The sequence below is a fragment of the Durio zibethinus genome, chromosome 1 (genome assembly GCF_047325235.1).
Source record: "Durio zibethinus cultivar Kanyao isolate XHJ-2024 chromosome 1, ASM4732523v1, whole genome shotgun sequence".
NCBI lineage: Eukaryota > Viridiplantae > Streptophyta > Magnoliopsida > Malvales > Malvaceae > Durio > Durio zibethinus.
In genome coordinates this window covers 28,272,280-28,292,614 of record NC_143162.1, presented here as the reverse complement: position 1 = coordinate 28,292,614, position 20,335 = coordinate 28,272,280, and the positions used below count along the sequence as shown (strand labels likewise).

Here is a 20,335-nt window from a genome sequence, read left to right as displayed (position 1 = left end):
TGAACTAGTTAATTAAATTTATTATCTTTTTTTTATATATAATTTGGAGTTTTGTTTATAAAGATAAAATTTGAAAGGAAAAATGTGTTTTTTCGTTATTATTATTGGGATAATCATTCATAAAAAGATTTTAAAAATTATTTTTTCATGATAAAACTTTTTCGTACTTTTGGATAAGAATCAAAGTATCTTTCAAGACAATAATTTTATTATTCCAATGATACAAGATCATTGACATATAAGATTTCTAATTTACAACCAAACAAGATGATTAAGTGTAAATCACCCTAATTTTTAAAATTTTAGAGCATCATCCCATACCAAACAAGCATTTGAGTTTTGTTTTAATTAAACTTTGGTGGTCAGTGAAGAATTTAAGTTATCAAACATATTGCAAATCATAGAAACAATTAACCATTGAAGAACATTTGCAATATCTGTTCATTACAATTCAAGAAATAACAAAAGAAAAAGAGAACATGAACTTAATTAAAGCACAATTTTCCTTTGGTATTTATGTTATTTCACCAATTCTGTTAAATATTAAATGACTACAACATTGTTATAATGAATAGAAGAAGACTAGGCCTTGTGTTCCAGCTGGTGATGATGATAAGAACTTGAAGAAGCTGCTCCTGTCTCAAGGGCCTTAGGATTTTCCTCTGCGGAGTGGAGATTCGAACCTCGTTCAACTTTCTCGGTCTTTACAATCTTTTCATCAATTTGAAAATCATCCTCAATTTCTAGAATCACAGTGTGCGGTCCATGGGGACCGGGGACAGTAGCCTCCTTCACTTTCAGATGTTCATCAACATGAACAACTTCTGTTTCTTGAATTGTTTTCTTCTTCTTTTTCTTGAGGAAACAAAAGAGAGCGACTGCAAGGAATGCGAGGGAAAGACCACCGCTTGAGACAAACACAACGATTATAACCATATGGTTATTTGGAGATGGTGCAGGAGGAAGTGGAGTTGGGGGTGGATTTACATGGGGAGGTGGTGGAGGGTATACATGAGGTGGCGGCGGAGTAATTGGATGATGAGGTGGTGGTGGTGAAGCCGGATGGTATGGTGGAGGAGGTGGCCGGAAAGGCTGGTGTGGTGGTGGTGGTGGAGGGAAATAAGGGAAGTTGAAGTTATTAGGTGAGGCCATTGTAATATCAGAAGATAGTATAAAGTAGATATTGATTTAATTTTGGTACAGAAACTGATAGCATTGGAAGCCTATTTGTAGTGAGAGTTGTGTATTTTCTTTGGCATTAGAATTCATTTGAAGTTTTAAGTGACTTGGCTCTCAATCTAAGTTTAGAAAGGATGAGCCGATGGGGTTTGTTTGCATTGGAAAACACTAATCTTTCCTTGCTTTTCTGCTGAAGCTAATATGAAATCCAAAACTGTTTAAGACATATTTGGAATCTGAAGGGAAAGGTGGTCACCTGGTGAAGAAAGAAATGAAAAATATAAAAGAAAAACCATATTGGCCTACTTTAATTTGGCCAACAACTCAGTTAAACAAGGTTTAAAAACCTGAAAGCCATGCTGTATTTACATATTGGGAAAACAGAATTTCTTGCACGTTTAGAGTATTTCAATTAGCTGTTTTGGAATCTGAAGGAATGACGATGGCCTGATGAAGGAAAATCATGAAATACAAAGAGTTTGGACCCACAAGGTTAATTCCTTTGTTGAAACCAGGTAGCCAGTAGCCATTTGACTTTGTATTTACTTATTGGGAAAATAGAATTGCTCGTGCGTACGTATATTGTTTGTATTCAATCCTTATAATGTAGCAGCAAGTTGTAAATTTGAGGGTAGTTGTTGTTTCTACCTTCTGCACTTTGGTGATTGGCAAGTTTAGAGTTTGGGTAGAAATTTTATATATATATATATATATATATATATATATATATATATGAAAGCTTTAAGATAGTAACAAGGAGGTCATGTCTCCCTGTACTGCCAAGGCGGTTGGATCACAATGAAAGTGGTTATGAGAATTGAGAACGATACCAATGCACAATTTATAAGTTCCTAGCTGACAGGAAGAGTCGCCCTATTCAATTTAGCAGGTGGATCCTTGACCTCAGTCACGAGGCATATGGGTTTATATTTCTTCATCAAGAGTCGATCCTGCTTCATGCTAGCGGGAGTTCTTGGTGGTAGAGTCCACAGTCTTGCTTTTCTTCGTTGCTTTTAAATAGCACAGCTACATTCACCAAACAAATATTGCTCAAAAACCCAGAAACTTGCAGCTTATACTTATTTTAGTATTGTTTTTATTTTTGCCTCTCGGACTTTTTTCAGTTAGTAATAATTAGTAAACGTGTATTTACATCCAAAACACTAGAGTCCAATACTCGATCTAGCATCTTGCTATATATCATGCTAAATACAACCATAAACATTAGAGTCCATAACAGCAAGCGTTCTTATTCAACCTGATACAGAAAGGGGATGGAAGGTTGAGTAAAAGTATTGCATGTTATAGTCCATCCTCCGAGAGCATCATTGATAGGAGAATTTCATTCCATGTATCAGGTACTCCAGGAAGACACCAATGGCTACAATCAGGTACTGACGGATTGTCGCTCCAAGTGCCCACATGAGCATCACTACGAAATGCCCCCATAGGGGTAACACGTAACACTATCGCAGGAGTTGTCATTTTCTTCACAACATCAGTTATAATATCGGAAATTCTGCTATGGTCCCTCCCTTTAGTTTTTAGCCAAGGGCGTCTAGTCACTTTGCAGGAATTATGGTTCCGACCACTGATACAGACACAAAGATTACTATTAGTTAAGTTGTGCAAAGAGGTAATCTGCTTAAAAATCTAGAGATCTGGTGAATTACAAGCAAGTACGAAGAAAAGAGCTCCTTCTTGTTTGGACAGTTGGAATTTGACAGGATTGGTTTGCTTGGACTACTGCACATTCTAAAGGCAAATCTTTTTCTACTGTTATGCTAAAGGTCACCAGGGCAGCTTACATCATATTTGAATTGAAGGGAGAGGAATTTGAGAGAGCATAGCAGTCATCTCAAACTGATGAAAGTGTGCTGTAGTTAATCAGTGCTGATGTCAACACTTGCTTAACTGGTTTGATTAATATTGTTGATACTTCAAATAACAGGGTTTTACATAATGATTGGGGTATTGTTGTAAGGGGTGCTTATCGATCAATTTTAATTGCCCTTGTCAAAGGTTTGTTCTCTTTTATACATCTGTAGCAGGGGTTTCATGCTTTCTTTGGATAACAAAAGTGTTCAATTATCCAATAAATAAACAAATAATAATTGATATTATTTGAAAAAACATATCCATAAAATCGTTTTCAACAGGCAAAAGAATTTGCCATGTCAATCAGTTCTTTCTTTTTTCTTTTTTCTTTTTCACCTAAGAATCTTGCAAATTTTCCATTCAATTCACTATTCTTAATTACTATCACAGATCTACGAAGCTATACGCTGACACATTAAAGCCAAAGCCTTTGTGAGCCTTGAGGTTATTATTGAGAAGCACTGAAGCTCACTACTACAGTTGAGAATGCCACAGATAACTGTTATCCAGCAAGCAACACAATATCAAATGATTTCAAAATAACTACCTGCATAATAAATTATCCTCTATTATTTAAAAAAATATGTTTATGGTAAATAACTTTGAAAGCACAAAGTTTTATGTCTTTATGGATCACCCAACTTAGCACCCTCAAAACAATTACTATTATCATTTTTAGATAAGGTGGAGCACTTGCTTTCTACATATCTCATTCTCAAATCTAATAATAGGGTAAACTTACAAAGCTGCTAATAACAATTATAATAGACAATAAAACTGGTAGAAAGTAGAATGACTTACATCCAATGTGAAGATTCAAAAGTCCGGAAGAATATCCTAGTTCTGTTTCTGTTCACTGAAGTCTCAACCCAAGATGCCCAAGTCTTTAATGCAGTTCTAAAGGCAGATGGGATCCCCATTCCAAGCTTTAGTGATCCACCTGCCTGAAAATAGCAACCCCTGTATTGAAAATCTTGTTAGGAGATCTCTACATAAAAAAGAATCATTCATAAGGATTTGTAATTTAGTCCTAAAAGCAAAAGTCAGAGCAGCTGAGTATTTTGTCAGTATATCAGAACAGCAACGAGAGAATGAGGCATACATTGTACAATAGATTTAAATTCCAACATGCAGAACACTATGTTCATTTAGGTTGGTCAAAAAAGAAATGGATGAAAAGATCAAACATCAGCACATCACATTACTGTAAATTTATTATGTGCATTTGCAGTCTTTGACGCATTGCCACTAAGAAAATATCCTATACACCAAAACAAGGATTCAGAAATAAAAAGAAATCACGTTTTAATCCATCACATCAATCAGTGAGATTCACAGAGCTTAGAACACAAATAGATGCAAGTAAAAGTTCATGAAACTAAATGAACTAAAAATGCAAACCAAAATTTAACAGGAAAAAATTCTCTAAGAGAACACCAAAGAACACCAATAGAAGCAGTTAAAGAGAGCTAGATAACTTACATATCAAAAAGCTTAGTTGGGGTCCACCAATGACCTGAATTAAATATCAGGAAATCAGAATCTATCCACTCTTTGCTAATATCATCCAGCCTGTCAAGTCTGACTGTCGATTTAACCCTCTTGGGTGCACGCCTCGGTGCTGGACCAGGCTGCACCAGGAAAACTGACCGATAAAAGTCGATACGTAAATTATATGAACTGAACCACACCCCCAAAAACCTAATTCGTTTAGTGATCTTATTTCCATTAATTTCGTAAACATCCCTCTTATCCCCCACACCTTTCGTAAGCAAACATATCATAGACTCCCACTGTGTTCTGCTCAATGAATCACCAACAAAAACAATCCGTTTCCCACGAAGCTTTCCAAGAATCTCATGCACATTAAACCTTGGAATTTCACAGTACTTAGGCTTCCATCTCCATTTTTGATAACCCCTATCTCTTCTTCCATTCGCCACGCAATCAAACCCACGCTCAGCAAAAGGACATTGTGAAGCATTATATAAAGGATAACTTTCATCAGGGATCCATTTGCCATCAAAAACATTGCATTTGCCAACTAAATCACTGGACTCATGAACTCTATAAGTACGAATCGCCGGCTGATATCTTGGAAAGACATAAAAATATGTGCATACCATTGCTAAAAGGAATGATAAAAATAAACCAATAACAACAGGTGCCCTGATTGATTCAGAAACCCAAAGCTTACAATGAATCTTTACAAATTTGTCGCCAAAACTCAAAACCCTTTCATGAAATTGTCTCAACTTGCTTAGTGAATACTGTTCAACCTCAAACCTACCCACCATCTTAACAATCTTTTCCAAAATGTACAGTGTTGACCAAAAAAACTATCCAACTTTTATCAGAATTCAGAAATGAACCAACAAAGTAAAGCTAAGTACGCCAAGTTAGCAGCATCAGGAAATAAACCATGCAACTGAAATGAACAACACTTAAAGTTCAAGATCCCACATTTTTCTCAAGCAAATTACAAAAGATAAAAGGTATTTTGTACCAATCTTACGGGTCGTTTTCAACATAACCGGACATTCGCAAACTTGAAGCTTCTGGCTTGCAGGAGCAGCAAGCAAGGTAGTTGAGAGTAAATAAATAAAGATGGAAGGTGAGGGTATTTTGGGGATTTCATTTGTAGATCTGAGCATAATGCAAGAACTATAAAACATAAAGCAACTAGACAAAGATGAGTGCAAGGACCATGACTTTGGTTAAAAGGCAAATGGCACTTGTCGGTGAGACAAACAGGAGGTCGTCGTCTAAGAGGATCTAGTATGATGTCCGTGAGTTATCACGTATTAATTTTTTTCCTTTTTTGTTTTATCGTCTTTATTTATTAATTTTCAAAATTTTAAAATTTTAACAAATATTATGTTTTTAAAATAAAAACATAGTGAATATTAAAATTATATTTTTACAATTTTAATGATAATCATATTTTTAAGATAAAAATATATTAAATGTTGAAAAAAGATTATGTTTTTAAAATAAAAATATAGTGGATGTTAAAATTATATTTTTAAAATTTTAAAATTTTAATAAAAATAACATTCTTAAGATAAAAAAATAGTGAATGCTGAAAGTTTATTTTTAAAATTATGAAATTTTAACAAAAATTATGTTTTTAAAATAAAAAAATAGTGGATATTGAAATTATATTTTTAAAATTCTAAAATTAAAAAAAAATCACGTTTTTAAAATAAAAAACATGGTTCTTATTACTACTCATAACAAAATTAATATAAAACGTAAAAATATTTTTACTTAATGTTATTACATATAAAATTCAAAATGCATTTACTTATTATTATTACATATAAATTTTGTATATTTTTTTGCGTAAGTACAATCAACATAAAGATAATAATTAAGATTATAAAATTATCTTTATTGAAAATATAAATAAATATACTTTTAAAAATTTTTTAATTTCAACGAAAATAACATATTATTCACTTGTAATGTATTATGAATGTCACGTTTTATTCATGTGTTATCAATAATAATATAGCTAAAGACTTTGTTAAGTAATTTTACGTTCCTTTTAACCAAATACAAAATTATTATATGTTTTAAATCAATAAAACCCAAGAATCACATATTTCCCTTCAATATTACTTTCTTTCAAAATTTAAAAATCCGCAAACAAAATGTCTCTTTAATATCAAATGAATTTCATATAAAAAAAATTAAAATTTTAAAAAAATATTTATAAAAAAATTTGAAAAGGAAAAAAAAAAAGAAAGATCGGTATAAATTGAGTCCCATCTTTAAAAATTTTAAATATAAATTTTATTAAATATAAAGAAAATTTAAAAAACTAAAAAATAAAAAGTTCAAAAAGTATTTAAAAATTAAAAACAAAAAATTAAGGGTGCCACATGACACACAAATTAAACTTTGCACAAGAATAAAATTTATCAAATGAAAAAAATTTTTAGAAAAGGAAAAAAAAAGTTTGATAAAATAGGTCCAACCATTAAAAAACTTTAAATCTTAAAAAATATTATTCAAATTTTAAAAAATCCAAAAAAGTTATGAAAAAAATTAAAAAATATCAAAAAGCAAAGAAAAACAAAAAATGTAAAAAGTAAAAAAAAAAAAAGAAATTAGAAGGAAACACCACATGGCATATGCATTATGAGGTATATAGCATACTCTTGATATTAAATGAATCTAAAAAAATAAAGTATAAAAAATTATTTATTAAAAAAAGAAAAAACATGTGATATACCATTGATATCAATTGAATCTCATAAAAAATAAAATCTAAAAAAATATTAATTAAATATTTTAAAAAGGAAAATGTTAAAAGGAGTAAAAAAAGGAAAAGCAAAAATGATAGTTTGGTATAAGTGAATCTCACATATAAAAATTAAAATCTTTAAAAACATATATATTTTTATAATTTTAAAAAATATTATTTAATTTTTTTAAAAAAGAAAAAAGTAAAAAGGGTGAAAAAGATAGTAAAAAAAGCTTGATATCCCGCATATAAAAAATAAAATCTTTAAAAATATATATTTTATAATTTTAAAAAATATTCATTAAATATTTGAAAGAAAATGTTAAAAACAAATAAAAAATGAACAAACATAAAAATACACATTGCAACCCATGGATAATATACTGTTGATAGTACATTAACAGAATTTATATTTTAGATTAAATAGATAATAAAATATATAATTTTCTAAATACCATAGAGTGACTTATGACAAAGCATCCTAAATTTGCTTTTGATTTGTTCTCACTTTTTTATAATAAACAAATCTAATTTGATTTGATATTGATTTTTACAAAACACTCGCATTGAATCAATATGGATAAAAACCTATTGTATGCTTACTTTTTTATAAAACAAAAACTTTATGAGTTAAATATTTTTACTTTACCATTTTTATTCACTATTTATTTTTTAAAATTTATCTAATTAAGAAAAAAGAAAATAAAAAAAATCTCGAATAAAGATAACACATGAATACCCAAAATGGTTTTTTATTATCAGAATATATATAATTTAAAAATAAAACAAAAGAAATTCTAAAAAGTAAAAAAAATAAAAAAAATAAAAAAAAGAGTTCATAGAATATGTCACATGGACACCCTAATTGAATTTAAATATTGATTTCAAAAATTAAAATATTAAATAATAATTTTATTAATATAATATATATAAATAATAAAATTAATAATAAAATATATATTTTTATATATGCCTTGAAATGAGTAACACTTTAAACAATTTTTTGCCCTAATATTATATCTTATAAAAAAATTCAATCCATCCCAACTTGATCTCGATTTAAAAAAGAAATTGCCCTTATTGAATTGAAACCCATCATATGCATATTATTTTGACATTTTTATCAATCAATATATTTTATTGTAAAATTTATCTAACTAAAACTATAAAAAAGAGGAAAAGAGGGAAAAATACAAATGGAGTACTGCATAGATATCTCCATTATTCTAATTTTTTATAACAAAGTTAATTTAATAAAAAATACATAAAAAAAAAAAAAGAGAATGAAGAGTTTATAGGGATACTATATGAACATCTCAATTGAGTTTAAAACATTAATTTTTTAGATTAATGTATTAAATAATAATTTAATTAATTAAAAAATAAAAAATGAGGGGTCAGATGTACATATTCATTTTTTTATTCAAAAAATATCTTATTTAAAAAAAAGAAAGAAAAAAAAATTAAAAGAAATGATGATAACCAAAAAAGGTAGAAAATTTAGTTAACAAGCGGTATTTGCAACAATAATTTTTTTTTTGAAAATTTATATTGTGGATTTTAAAAAATAAAAAATCTAAAAAAAAAGAATTGGAAAAATGAGAAAAATCAAATTCAGTTATGACATTGACACTTCCACTAAAATTTTTTCTTTACAAATAATTAAATTTAAAAAATAACAAAAAAGAAAAATATATATTTTATGTAATCATATCAAATGGGCCACATATTTAAAAAATTTAAAATATTTTAAAAAATATTAGATATTTTTTAAAAAGAGATAAAAAATTAAATAGCAAAAATATAAAAGAGAAAAAAAAAAAAAAAAGGAGCCAAATGATTTAATATGTGATATACTCTTGATATTAAGTGAGTCTTAAAAATAAAAGATAAAAAATTATTTATTAAACATATAAATAAGAAAAAATAAATATGTGACGTATCATTGGTATCTAGTGGATCTAAAAAATAAAATCTAAAAGAAACCTTTATTAAATATTTTTTTTAAAATGGAAAAAGACAAAAATGGTGAAAAAAAAAAAAGAAAAGCAAAAAAGCTTCGTATAAATGGGTTCCACGCATAAAGATAAAATCTTTAAAAATATATTTTTATAATTTTAAAAAAGTTATTAAATATTTTGTTTAGAAAAGAAAAAAGTTAAAAGGATAAAAATGAAAAAACGAAAAAAAATATTTGATATAAATAAGTCTCACACATAAAAATAAAATCTTTAAGCAAATATATATTTTTATAATTTTAAAAAAATATTTATTAAATATTTAAAAAGAGTTAAAAAAAAAGGAAAAATAGGATGTATCAAGTGGCATTTTGAAGGAGGAGCATCATTGCTCTATACATTAATACTTTAAGTATATGTATTAGTGACGTGTCTCATCCAATTTATCTGTTGGTTTAGCTTATCTGTCTTTATAATTAACTTAAAAACTTTATTCTTAAAGTTCATAATTTATTAGGTGGGTTGCCTACCCGTTCTCGTGGGTTAAAATTTTTTTGTTTTATCATCTTTATTCATCAATTTTTTTGTTATAAAATTTACTTAAGTAAAAAAAAAAAAACAAAAGGTCAAAAAAAGGAACAAATAAGATGAAACGATATCTCAATCACCTTCATATTTGTACAAAAGTTATTTAATAGAAAAATTTTTAAATAAAATAATTTGGAAAAATGTAAACAAATGAAAAAAATAAAAAATAAAAAAAAGCTTTTAAAGAATGCCAAATTGACACTTTTATGGAATTTAAAATATTAATTTCTTAAAATGAATTTTAAATATATATAAATATAAAATTAAATTAATAAAAAAAAATATATTTTTATAAATTAATTGAAATGAGTCAAGTCAAAGAATCTTAAACACAATTTCACCTCAATCTTATTTATCATAAAAACTCAATTTGTCACAATTCGATCTTGATTTTAAAAAATAAAAAAAAATTTTCAATTGATTTTTTTTTACAAATTTATTTAAATAAAAAAAAGTTGGTTAAAAAAAAAAACAAAAAAGAAAGAGAAATAAGCATAACGTGTTATACTGACACCTTAAATGAAAGTGAAATAAAAATTAAAATAAGTAAAATTTATATGATGAATGTATGAACGCATAAATTGTATTTTAATTATTTATAAATTCATTATTTTTATCCTTAAAAAAGGTTAAAAAAAACCCCTCCCAAAAAGCCAATATAAAGATATACTTTTGTTTTACCATTTTTATTCATCGTTTTTTTGTTAAAAAAATTATTTAATTAAAAAAATTAAAAAATAAAAAAAAAAGAGATGATACTTGGATATCTCAATTACTTAATAGAAAGTTTTTAAAAATTAAAAAATTTGTAAAAAATTAAAAAAGTAAACAAAATTAAAAATTAAAAAAAAAACTCATAAAAAATGTTGGACACGTTTTTCGAATTTAAAATATTAATTTTTTAAAAATAAATTTAATATTTATAATTAAATTAATAAAAAATATATATATTTATATATTTTTTAAAGGTCAAATCACCCTAGACGCGAATCCACCTCGATCTCATTTCACAAAAAATCTCAATTTGTCCCAATTTGATCTTGACTTTATAAAATAAAAAAAAAATTTCAATTGGGTTTTTTTTTTTACAAATTTATTTAAATAATAAATTTAAAAAATGACTAAAAAGAAAAGAAAGAAAAAAACAAAAAAAAAAAAGAAAGAAGTATGAGGTGTTATATGGACACCTTGAATGAGAGTGAAATAAAAATAAAAATAAGCAACATTTATATAATGGAATATGAACGCATAAATTGTATCTTAATTACTTATAAATATAGTATTTTCATCTTTAAAAATGTTTTAAAAAAACCCCAAAAAGCTTGATAAAAAGAAAGTCCTATTTTTCAAAAATAAAATCTATAAAAAATATTTATAAAATATAAAAACGAGAAAAAAAATGAAAAAAATACCAAAAAGAAAAAAAAGAAAAAGTGTCATTACATAAATTTTGATCATATATTATTTATCCGTACATAATCAAATTTAAATTATAGATACACAGTTCTCCAGTTTTTAAAGTTTAAATAACAAAGAAAGTGAAAAATATTGTTTATACTAATTTTTAATATTTTTTATATCCTTATTACGACCTTGTTAATTTTGTCTTTGAAAATTTTAAATTTTTTTTACTATTTAATATTCACTAGAATTTAGTTCTTTAATCGGGATCCATTGTTCTTCATCGATTTTTTTATTTTATTTTTAATATATTTATAATTATTATAATATAAAATAATAAAAAAAACTATAAATCACAAGTGAAATATTATAAAAAATATAAGTTTGAAAGACTTTTAGATCTAATATTTAATATATTACTATTATTATTATTATTATTATTATTATTATTATTATTATTATTATTATTCATGTGATGTTAAAAGCATTGTATTTATTATTAATTATTATTAATTGTGTAATCTTTTTAATTTATGGGAAATTATAAACTTTACTTTGGAAAAAACATTAAAGCAAAAGGAAGTACAAAAATGATTTTCTATAAAACAGTTTTGGTTTAAATTTTATTTTTTGTTTTATGTATTTTTTATTTTTATATATTTTAGTTTATACTTTTAAGATTTTAATTTTTATTTATTATAATAATAAATGAAAATCTTTATATTTTAATCCTTGCAATTTTTAGGAATCAAATTAGTCACTCATATGGCCTTAAATTGAGAGTGATTTTCACTTGGAAACAACTCTAATTGTATGAATTGATATTCATGTTTTGCATTTTTTATTTTTGTGATTTAATTCACGAGAAAATGTTTATTTTGTAAAATATGTAAGGGAAAAATTATAAGATAGAGAAAATGAAAAAAAAAATCACTTATTCTTCTTTTTTTTTTTTTTTCACTTTTCCTGTTTTCTTTTTTTAATCTTTTTTTTTAAAAAATATTTTTCTAAAAGAATGAAAGTGAAAACTATTACAATAATTAACTTTTTTTTTAAAGTGAAAACTATTAAAAAATTGTATATTGTTTTGGTGTATCAACTGTCACTTGCAAAAGAAAAGTTCTGAAACAAGCCAATGACTATGAATACAGGAATTCATAGCAATAGTCAATATACGTTATAAACAAAAATATTTGTTTTTTTGTATTTATTTGTCTCTCATTGATTTTCACAAAGTTTTAAAAATAATATTTTGCTTTTAGTATCTAATACTTAAAATGGTAGAGAATAGGGGGTGAGTATCTGATGGCATCCATTTCTTTCTCCATTTTCTATTTTTTAATTTTTAAAAATTTTTAATTTATTTTTTATTAAATAAATTTTATAAAAAAATTAATGAAAGTAGGGATAATGAAATAATTAGTATTCAATTGATTTTGAATCTTACAAATCCAACATAAGTATTTTTTTTTTTTAAATCGTAATTGATTTTTTTTTTTAAATAAAATCAAGTTAGATATAACTTTAAGCTGTTTCGTCTCTTAGCGGGTGTTCTCATAACACTCTTTTTTTTTTTTTTTTCATTTTCTTTGTTTTTTAAATATTTTCCTTTTTTTTTTGGACTTCTTTTTTTAAAACTTTTTCACTTTTACTTTTTATGAAATAAATTTTATAATAAAAAAATAAATTAAAATAAAAATAAAAAAATAATTCTTATCCTATAAATTTTGATTTGTCCTAATCTAATTAGTATACTTTTTTTTAATTCAAGATAATTGAATTAAATTTTTTTAATTAAGCAGGAATTAGAGTAAAATTTTGAATATTACACTTCAAATTTGGTATATATATATATAAATATATATTTTATTATTTATTTAATTTTATCTGTATATATATTATTAAAAAATTATTTAATAACGTAATATAATTAATTTTCATGCCATCTCATTTGGCTTTTTTATTATTTTTTTATTTTTAAAAAATTCATTTATTAAATAAATTTTGTAAAAAAAATAAAATATAGATAATAAAACAACTTATATTCGCTATGCTTTGATTCGCTATAATTTAATCGATACAATTTTTTAAAAATAAATATTAAGTTAAATTTTATTTTTTTGAACAATTTGAATAAAGTGGCTTTGGGGCGCTTTGCCATGACCTTCCCTTAGATTTATAAATTTTATTTTATTATTTATTTAATTTAGATTTATATATTATATTAATAAAAATATTATTTAATATTTTAATTTAATAAAAAAATTAAATTTATATATAATTAAGTTATAATTTATATTATTTTAAAAAAAGTTATAATTTATATTAAAAATAAATATGCTTATATTTATTTATATGTTGTCATTTATTAAAACTTAATATAAAAATATTGCTTCTCTTATATTTAGAATATAATTTTAAAAAATAAAAAATTAAAGTGAAATTCGAGTCTAATTCTAGTATTTAATATTAAAATTTTAAGTTTTATTTTTATAAAATTGAAGTTAGGTAAATTTAATATAAAAAAAAAAAAAAATCATATTCTTCCTTGTGCAAAAATAAATCAACTTCCATAGCATAGATGCCTCTCTTCTCTCATCAATACTCGCAAATCCTTCAAAATTCCCTCAATTTCATCTGCTTTAGCATCAGACTAATCGTCAACAATGAACAAATTTGTTTTCTGTACCACGACAATCCAGCTTCTGCACTCTTTTCTCTCTCATTGCCCACGTCAAAGCATTAACCTCGTCCCTGCTTCCTGATGCAGCATATATTCTCATATGTTAGAAAGCAGCAAATCGGGCGAAGAATTTTGGGGTTCCGATTCAATCAGTTTCTCCGCAGCCCGCCGTCTCCCTGTATTATTCTACAAGCACCAAGTAGCTTGCAGCCCAAATCATACCATCCCCAATGGCCCATACATGTTGTCAATAAGGGCACTTCCCGCATAGAGGCTCTTTTCTAAACCAGGCTCTTTTCTAACCAGATTTGTCTGGAAGACAATCGACTTGCTTCCCTTGCTCCTGAGTGTACTGGCCAAGGACACTTCACCAGGCACAATTTCATACTAAATCCTTCTTCGTAACATGTTAAAAGCCTCAAGCTCATTTTCCTCCTGCACATATCCAACAATCTATTGCATTCCATGATGCATTATCTCGATATTTTATAATCTCAAGTTGCTGCCTTGCTTCCTTTAAAGCCCCCATATTTTGCATATCAACCAATGCATTGGCGACAAATAAGTTCGATGCAAATTTGTTTTTGATAATAAATGCATGAAATTGGCGACCTGTTTCTAGACATTCTAAGCAAGCACATGCACTCAAGATACTGGTATAGGTATACTCATCAGGGTGAAAACCAGACCCCTTCATCTGAGAGAACAATTCAATGACTTCGTCAGCATACCTGTTTTGTGCACAACCTCCAAGCATTGCATTCCACAAGATAACATTTTTCTCATCTAACCCATCAAATACTTTCTTCGCAGCATCAATTTTCTCACACTTAGCGTACATACTGATTAAAGAGCTTCCCACATAAACGTTAGAATTTACCCTTGTTTAATTGCCTCAGCATGAACTGATAAGCCAAATTCCAGAGCTGCTAAACTAGCAATCGCACACAACACACTTCCTAATGTGGAGCATGAAGACTTAACCCCAGATGCCCTCATATTTTGAAAAAAATCCAATAGCCTCCACCTCATAACCTCTCTTTGCATGCCCTGAAATCATCACATTCCATGCCACAATATTCTGATTGGGCATCTGGGAAAACAAGGCACATGCATCAAGTCTACCCAAGCGGACAAATCCATTTATGATACTAACAAAAGCCACCAGCTCAGGCACATGACCAGCTTTCTGCATACTTTCAAACACTTTCAGCGCCTCCTTAAGCAAGCCAACGTTAATATAAACCTGCAATCATCGATGTCCTAGAAACAGTATCAAGGTCCATTGACCCATCAAACACCTGCCGAGCTTCAGTCACATAATTACACTTAGAACACATATCAATAAGAGCACCTTCACAAAAGGAACTCGCTTCTAGCCCCATTTTAACAACATAAAAAATGCACTAGTCTACCAAATTCAACATCTTTCAACCTAGCACAAACAGACGGGAAATGTGAACTCATTTGGCAATACTCCACTATTCAGCAATGACCAGTTCTCTTAACAACTTCTTCTACCAATCTTCGTTTAGAATAAATTGAAGTAACTGAGTTCCAAGCCAATACATCTGTCTTTTCGAGGTCGTCAAACACCATATCAGCAGAGTGCACATCCCCACATTTGGCATAAAGATCAAGGATTGCATTTTCCAACAACTCTTTGATCAAAACCTAAGTTCCAAGCCCTGCGCATATATCATTTTGCCGAATTTTAAAGCCTGCTCTCTTGTTTGAGACATTTCGTCGAATGTGTAATGACTTTTGACTTTTCTTCATTGTTTTACACATATCCTTAGTATGAATCTTATGGCATATACATTGCTCTTTGCGTTTTTTATGGTCCTCGTAACCGGATTTGGGCATGACTCTTGTTATTGAGGCCCCCTAGCAAGCAAGTCCTACAGTTGAACGTCACCATGAACGACAGATTTGGACCTCAACAACTCTGGACATTGCCCGAGGCTTGAAAAAGACTACCGTTACAACTCTTAAGAAAGAAAATATTATTGGCATCGAAACTGATAAAACTCTCTTTTATCAAGGGAAGATAAATTCTGTAACAATGGCAGAGACATAGCTGGCAATGGTAAAATATATTGTCTTTGCAATTGGACACGGGTTGTCAATTTAGTTCCAGTTGGATATGGTTGGTTTAATACCCACAAGCTTCAATTAATCAGATTACACTAGCTACTTCGACTCTTTGAATAACTGTACAAGCTCCCTTGATGTATATTTTCCAGGAAATAAATTCATTGAGATGCATGCAGTTCAATTAAATCTAAACCAATGAATCAAATTACATTTCCACACAATCCAAAAAAAAAAAAAAAAAATTCACTCTATCAGTTAATCAGAGCCTGATCCATTTCAATCAGATAAAATAATTGCCACTATTTTAATGAAGAACAAGTCCCACATCAAATTCTCCTCTCTGCTACTGTAACTTCAGTGTCCTCTTTTCTTCTGACGACACCTTATTCCCTGAGAACTCAATCATTTGTATTACCTTTGGATAAGCAAATTGTAAAACTCGAAACTCTATCACACTGTTCTGTTGGGTGCAGTATTCTCATTCATCAATCGAAGGACGTGTGTTGTTAGGCAGTCTGCGGCCACGAACAAATGAAGTGAAAAGATGCAAGGCTCTTGATGGTTGTGCATAGGGTACCATATGTGCTGCCCCCCTAACCGTGGCAAAGGTCAACAAATTTCCATATTCAGTCACCCAACCTCCAACCTAACCAAAAAATTAACCCAAGAAAATGTCCATTGCTCAAGAAAGGTGCAAACAGTAAAAGCAAACTCTTTAAATTAGCCGGCATGCGTTAAGAACCTGGCGTTTGTGAAACCAAGCTCCATATGGGACTGTAATCTTGAACTTCAAATCATGAGCCAGTTCACGGACGAGTGTTCTCGAGCCAAGCAGTGGCACAACAGAATCTTGATCCCCACTGCAATTATTAGTTTTGACAATTATATGTTTCAGCAACCACGCTATAAATCAAATAAGTTAAGAAATTCAAAAAACAAAAAAAAAAATCCATAGCATTTTGGATCTCACCTGAATATCCAAACAGGAATACCATTTTGGATAATCTTTTCGAGAATAGGAAGGATGTTTATGTTACCATCAGTATCACTGTACAGTAATTGTCTTTCAGTGCAGAAAACAAAATACATCAGTTAAATCTCGTATCTTAGCATAAAGGATCATCACAAATTCTAAATAGAAAACTAGTATCGGTTAAATTTTAAGATGCAATATGTAGTCATTTCCCCTCTGCAGTTTACAAAAAGATGAAGAGTGACGAATTCACCTACCTACTGCACATACTCCATGGATAAGATAATTTAGTGCGATTCGCGTGAAGTGCCATCTGAACCTCAGGGAGATTAAGGTATAAACGCCGTTCATATGTCATACACACATCAACTCCAACACTTATCTTAGTGGCCTGCATATATTTGGAAAATGAATCATTGCAAAGGTGAACAAGGGAGAACATGCTACAATGGGACAATAAAAGGAAAGCAAATAAAGGGAAAAGAAAACAATACCATCTTCCGCAATCGCAACTCTTGTTCTACAATAGATGGATAGCAAACATCTAGGATAACATCATAATTATTTATATAATCACCAACAATGCTATTTGCTTCAGCTATGGCCTGTTTGCACGGCTGGGATACATTATGAGGACTCTCAAAGACATAGTCATCAAAATCACATTCATTCATGATGGTAAGGCCAATTTCATCAGAAATCATCCCGTGCGACCAAAAGAATTCATATGTTGCTGGAACATCCCGATCAAGTCTGAGAAGGGGATTCCCAATCTAAATGAAAAGGATGCACAGGGAATTGTTAAAAAAATCAGGCGAAGAACAGCAAGTCCCAAATATTAGTTTTTCATTGGTTTTTTCTCTTTCTTGTTTCTTATCAAAGAACATAGCCATAGGTAAGTAATGCAGTGCAGGTTTTCTTACAGCAACTCCTTTGATGTTAAACTTAAAGCCAGATGAATGTGCATTATGATCAAGTAGAACATCAGCCAACTGCGGTACGTAATGTCCTGTATAACAACATTTATACCATGTAATAAAACTGTAAAACTGATAAATTAAGATAAAAGAAGCAAAAATAAAAAGTGGTTCAAAATGTTCTGATTACAGCCTGAAATACGACACTACTTTCAGTTTGTACCAAGTCAAACATGAAAATTTCTGTTCATCTTTCAAAGCCAAAGAAATCTTTACTCAAATATGTAATATTCTATTTTGATATGATAAAAGACTTATTTTGGACATAAAATTTAGTTATTGCAACTGATTTGCCATGTTTAAACATTTTGTTTAGACAGGCACTTTCTGCAATGTTTCTCTGAAGTAAAAATTTCTCTTGGGAACAAATAAAGTAGCAGTTTTTGTTGAAAACTGTGATGATGACTGGAATTACCTAAGAAGGATCAGGGGACTCGTAGCAAGAGATGCTTTTGATATGTTACAACTGATTCCTCTTATTTTTCATTTTCATAAGAACTTTATAAAATCTCAAAATAGAGAAAAAGTTGTGCAATTGAACAAATTTGCCTTACAATTACAAAAAACTAGAACTGAAACTTCATTGCAATGGCAAACCTGCATAACTTTCTCCTGTCAGAAACAATTCCCTGGACTTGAATTCTGGGAACTTCTCATACCATTTCATCATGAAAATATGCATATCCTTGGCTGCCAAGAACAAGAGTAATTAATATAAGAAACTTCAATTAATATTAAAAAAAATTGCTACGAAAACTCTATTTTAGAATAGGTTGAAGAGAAAATAATCGGTTCTAATCTAGTTGCATTACCAGTGGATGCATCATCACTATAATAATCTGAAGAAGTATTTGAGTATGACCAACCTACACCAACAGGGGACTCAACAAACAGGAGATTTGATGCTATTAAGAGAAAGGGGGGAGAAAAGAAGAAAGTGAGTATAATTCAAATTTGAATTTATTATAATTAAATGCTGAAGTTTATTGCATTTAAATGCTATAAGCATATTTTTATACCTCTATTCCAGGACAAAGAATTCCTTCGAAGGCCTCGGCCATCACCTCTAGGATAAAACGGACCCAATTCTGTAAAAGCACCCCCACCAATGGAGGAACATCCCGGCCCTGAAATGGAATTTGAGGATAAGAATATAAACAGAATCATCTACTTACAAGAGCATAACATATCATCCATCTCTTTGAATCAACTTATCAGCAATCATCTGGAGCAGCAGCAAATTCTTTACTATTTTTTTTAGTGAATTGCAGTCACAATTTATCTATTATGCAGCTGATTTCCATCCCAAGGTAATATTGTCAAAAGCTACTTTTTGAGAAAAAGGTTAATGATACTCATCAACAGACAACCATGCAACATATTTCACATAAAACTCATAATTCAATCGAGAAACAACAGAAGTTTCAAAACAACGAGTAGATTCAAGTTGAATAAAAGCAAATAACCAACCTCCATTAAGCCAGAGAGTGAGGGGCTTCTTTTCAGGGTTCTTGTCAGCTTCAACAAAGTAATAAAACAAGCTCCTCCCAGCCTTGACATCCACATCAACATACCCAGCATACTGCTTAAACCCAACTTCAGGCTGACCAGGCAATTTCACAACCAGATCCTCTGCTGGATACCCTTTCACTCCCAAAACCACCCACCCCAGCAGCAATGCAATACTCAACAAAAACCCACAAAACTTGTTCCACAGACCCATCTCAAAATACCCTTTATCTTTACACACAGGAATTGCACCTCAGAACACTATAAAGCCAGTAAACACCCAAAAAATAAAAAGATAAATAAATTAATAAAGCGAGGAAAAAAGAAACAATAAATACATTTACAATGATGATACTGATAACATAAGCAATATCTTTATCCCAAAAAATATATATGTATATACTAAAAACTAATTCTGTTACATATACTTACAGCCAGCACGTGAATTCTGGGTTTGCTTTAACAAAAAGGTGGCCTACAATATGATTATATATAGTATTTTATATAGTTTTTATAGTTGAAAAGAGATCTGATTTGTTTACACTACTGGAACTTGCTATAAAGAGATTTATAGACGTTAGAATTCAGGAAGCTTCACAGTGGCAGTTGCTGCCAAGCTGTGATTCCTCCTTGTTAACTTTTGGCTTTTACTGCCTAGCTAGCGTCTGTTTCTCTTTACCATACTACCTACATGGAAAAAAAAAACATGCAAAATTACTCTTATTTTTTTATTTAAGTATTGCTAACTCAATAATTAGTGTTACATTTCTTATCCTACATTAGTGTGAAATAGATTAATGGTTTACTTGTAAAAAAGTTAGATATCAAAAATATTTTTTT

General features: G+C 28.8%; 3 protein-coding genes and 1 pseudogene across 4 annotated transcripts; all 4 read right to left on the bottom strand.

The window, feature by feature from the left end:
* Nucleotides 1-363: 363 nt before the first annotated feature.
* On the bottom strand, nucleotides 364-1,852 carry LOC111310735 (protein TRACHEARY ELEMENT DIFFERENTIATION-RELATED 7A-like). Its single transcript, XM_022910152.2, has one exon. It carries the CDS (start codon nucleotides 1,150-1,152, stop codon nucleotides 583-585), a length of 570 nt encoding a protein of 189 aa, XP_022765887.2. The 5' UTR covers nucleotides 1,153-1,852; the 3' UTR covers nucleotides 364-582.
* Nucleotides 1,853-2,258: 406 nt separating this feature from the next.
* Nucleotides 2,259-5,834, bottom strand: LOC111311202 (protein trichome berefringence-like 7). Its single transcript, XM_089764024.1, has 3 exons — nucleotides 4,540-5,834; nucleotides 3,859-4,017; nucleotides 2,259-2,770 (listed from the first exon to the last, which is right to left on the bottom strand). The coding sequence occupies exons 1-3, from the start codon at nucleotides 5,352-5,354 to the stop codon at nucleotides 2,482-2,484; spliced, it is 1,263 nt and encodes a 420-aa protein (XP_089620150.1). The 5' UTR covers nucleotides 5,355-5,834; the 3' UTR covers nucleotides 2,259-2,481.
* Nucleotides 5,835-14,025: 8,191 nt separating this feature from the next.
* Nucleotides 14,026-15,895, bottom strand: LOC111310734 (pentatricopeptide repeat-containing protein At3g09040, mitochondrial pseudogene; annotated as a pseudogene).
* Nucleotides 15,896-16,181: 286 nt separating this feature from the next.
* LOC111311201 (serine carboxypeptidase-like 42) lies at nucleotides 16,182-20,059 on the bottom strand. Of its 2 annotated transcripts, none has more exons than XM_022910574.2 (11): nucleotides 19,928-20,059; nucleotides 19,457-19,756; nucleotides 19,006-19,113; nucleotides 18,799-18,891; nucleotides 18,584-18,676; nucleotides 17,933-18,018; nucleotides 17,504-17,782; nucleotides 17,267-17,400; nucleotides 17,007-17,099; nucleotides 16,779-16,896; nucleotides 16,182-16,682 (listed from the first exon to the last, which is right to left on the bottom strand). In XM_022910574.2, exons 2-11 carry the CDS (start codon nucleotides 19,707-19,709, stop codon nucleotides 16,515-16,517), a joined length of 1,425 nt encoding a protein of 474 aa, XP_022766309.2. In that variant the 5' UTR covers nucleotides 19,710-19,756; nucleotides 19,928-20,059; the 3' UTR covers nucleotides 16,182-16,514. The 2 variants fall into 2 exon arrangements, with proteins under 2 accessions (XP_022766309.2, XP_022766311.2); XM_022910576.2 differs by having other exon boundaries at nucleotides 16,371-16,682; nucleotides 17,007-17,084.
* Nucleotides 20,060-20,335: the final 276 nt, after the last annotated feature.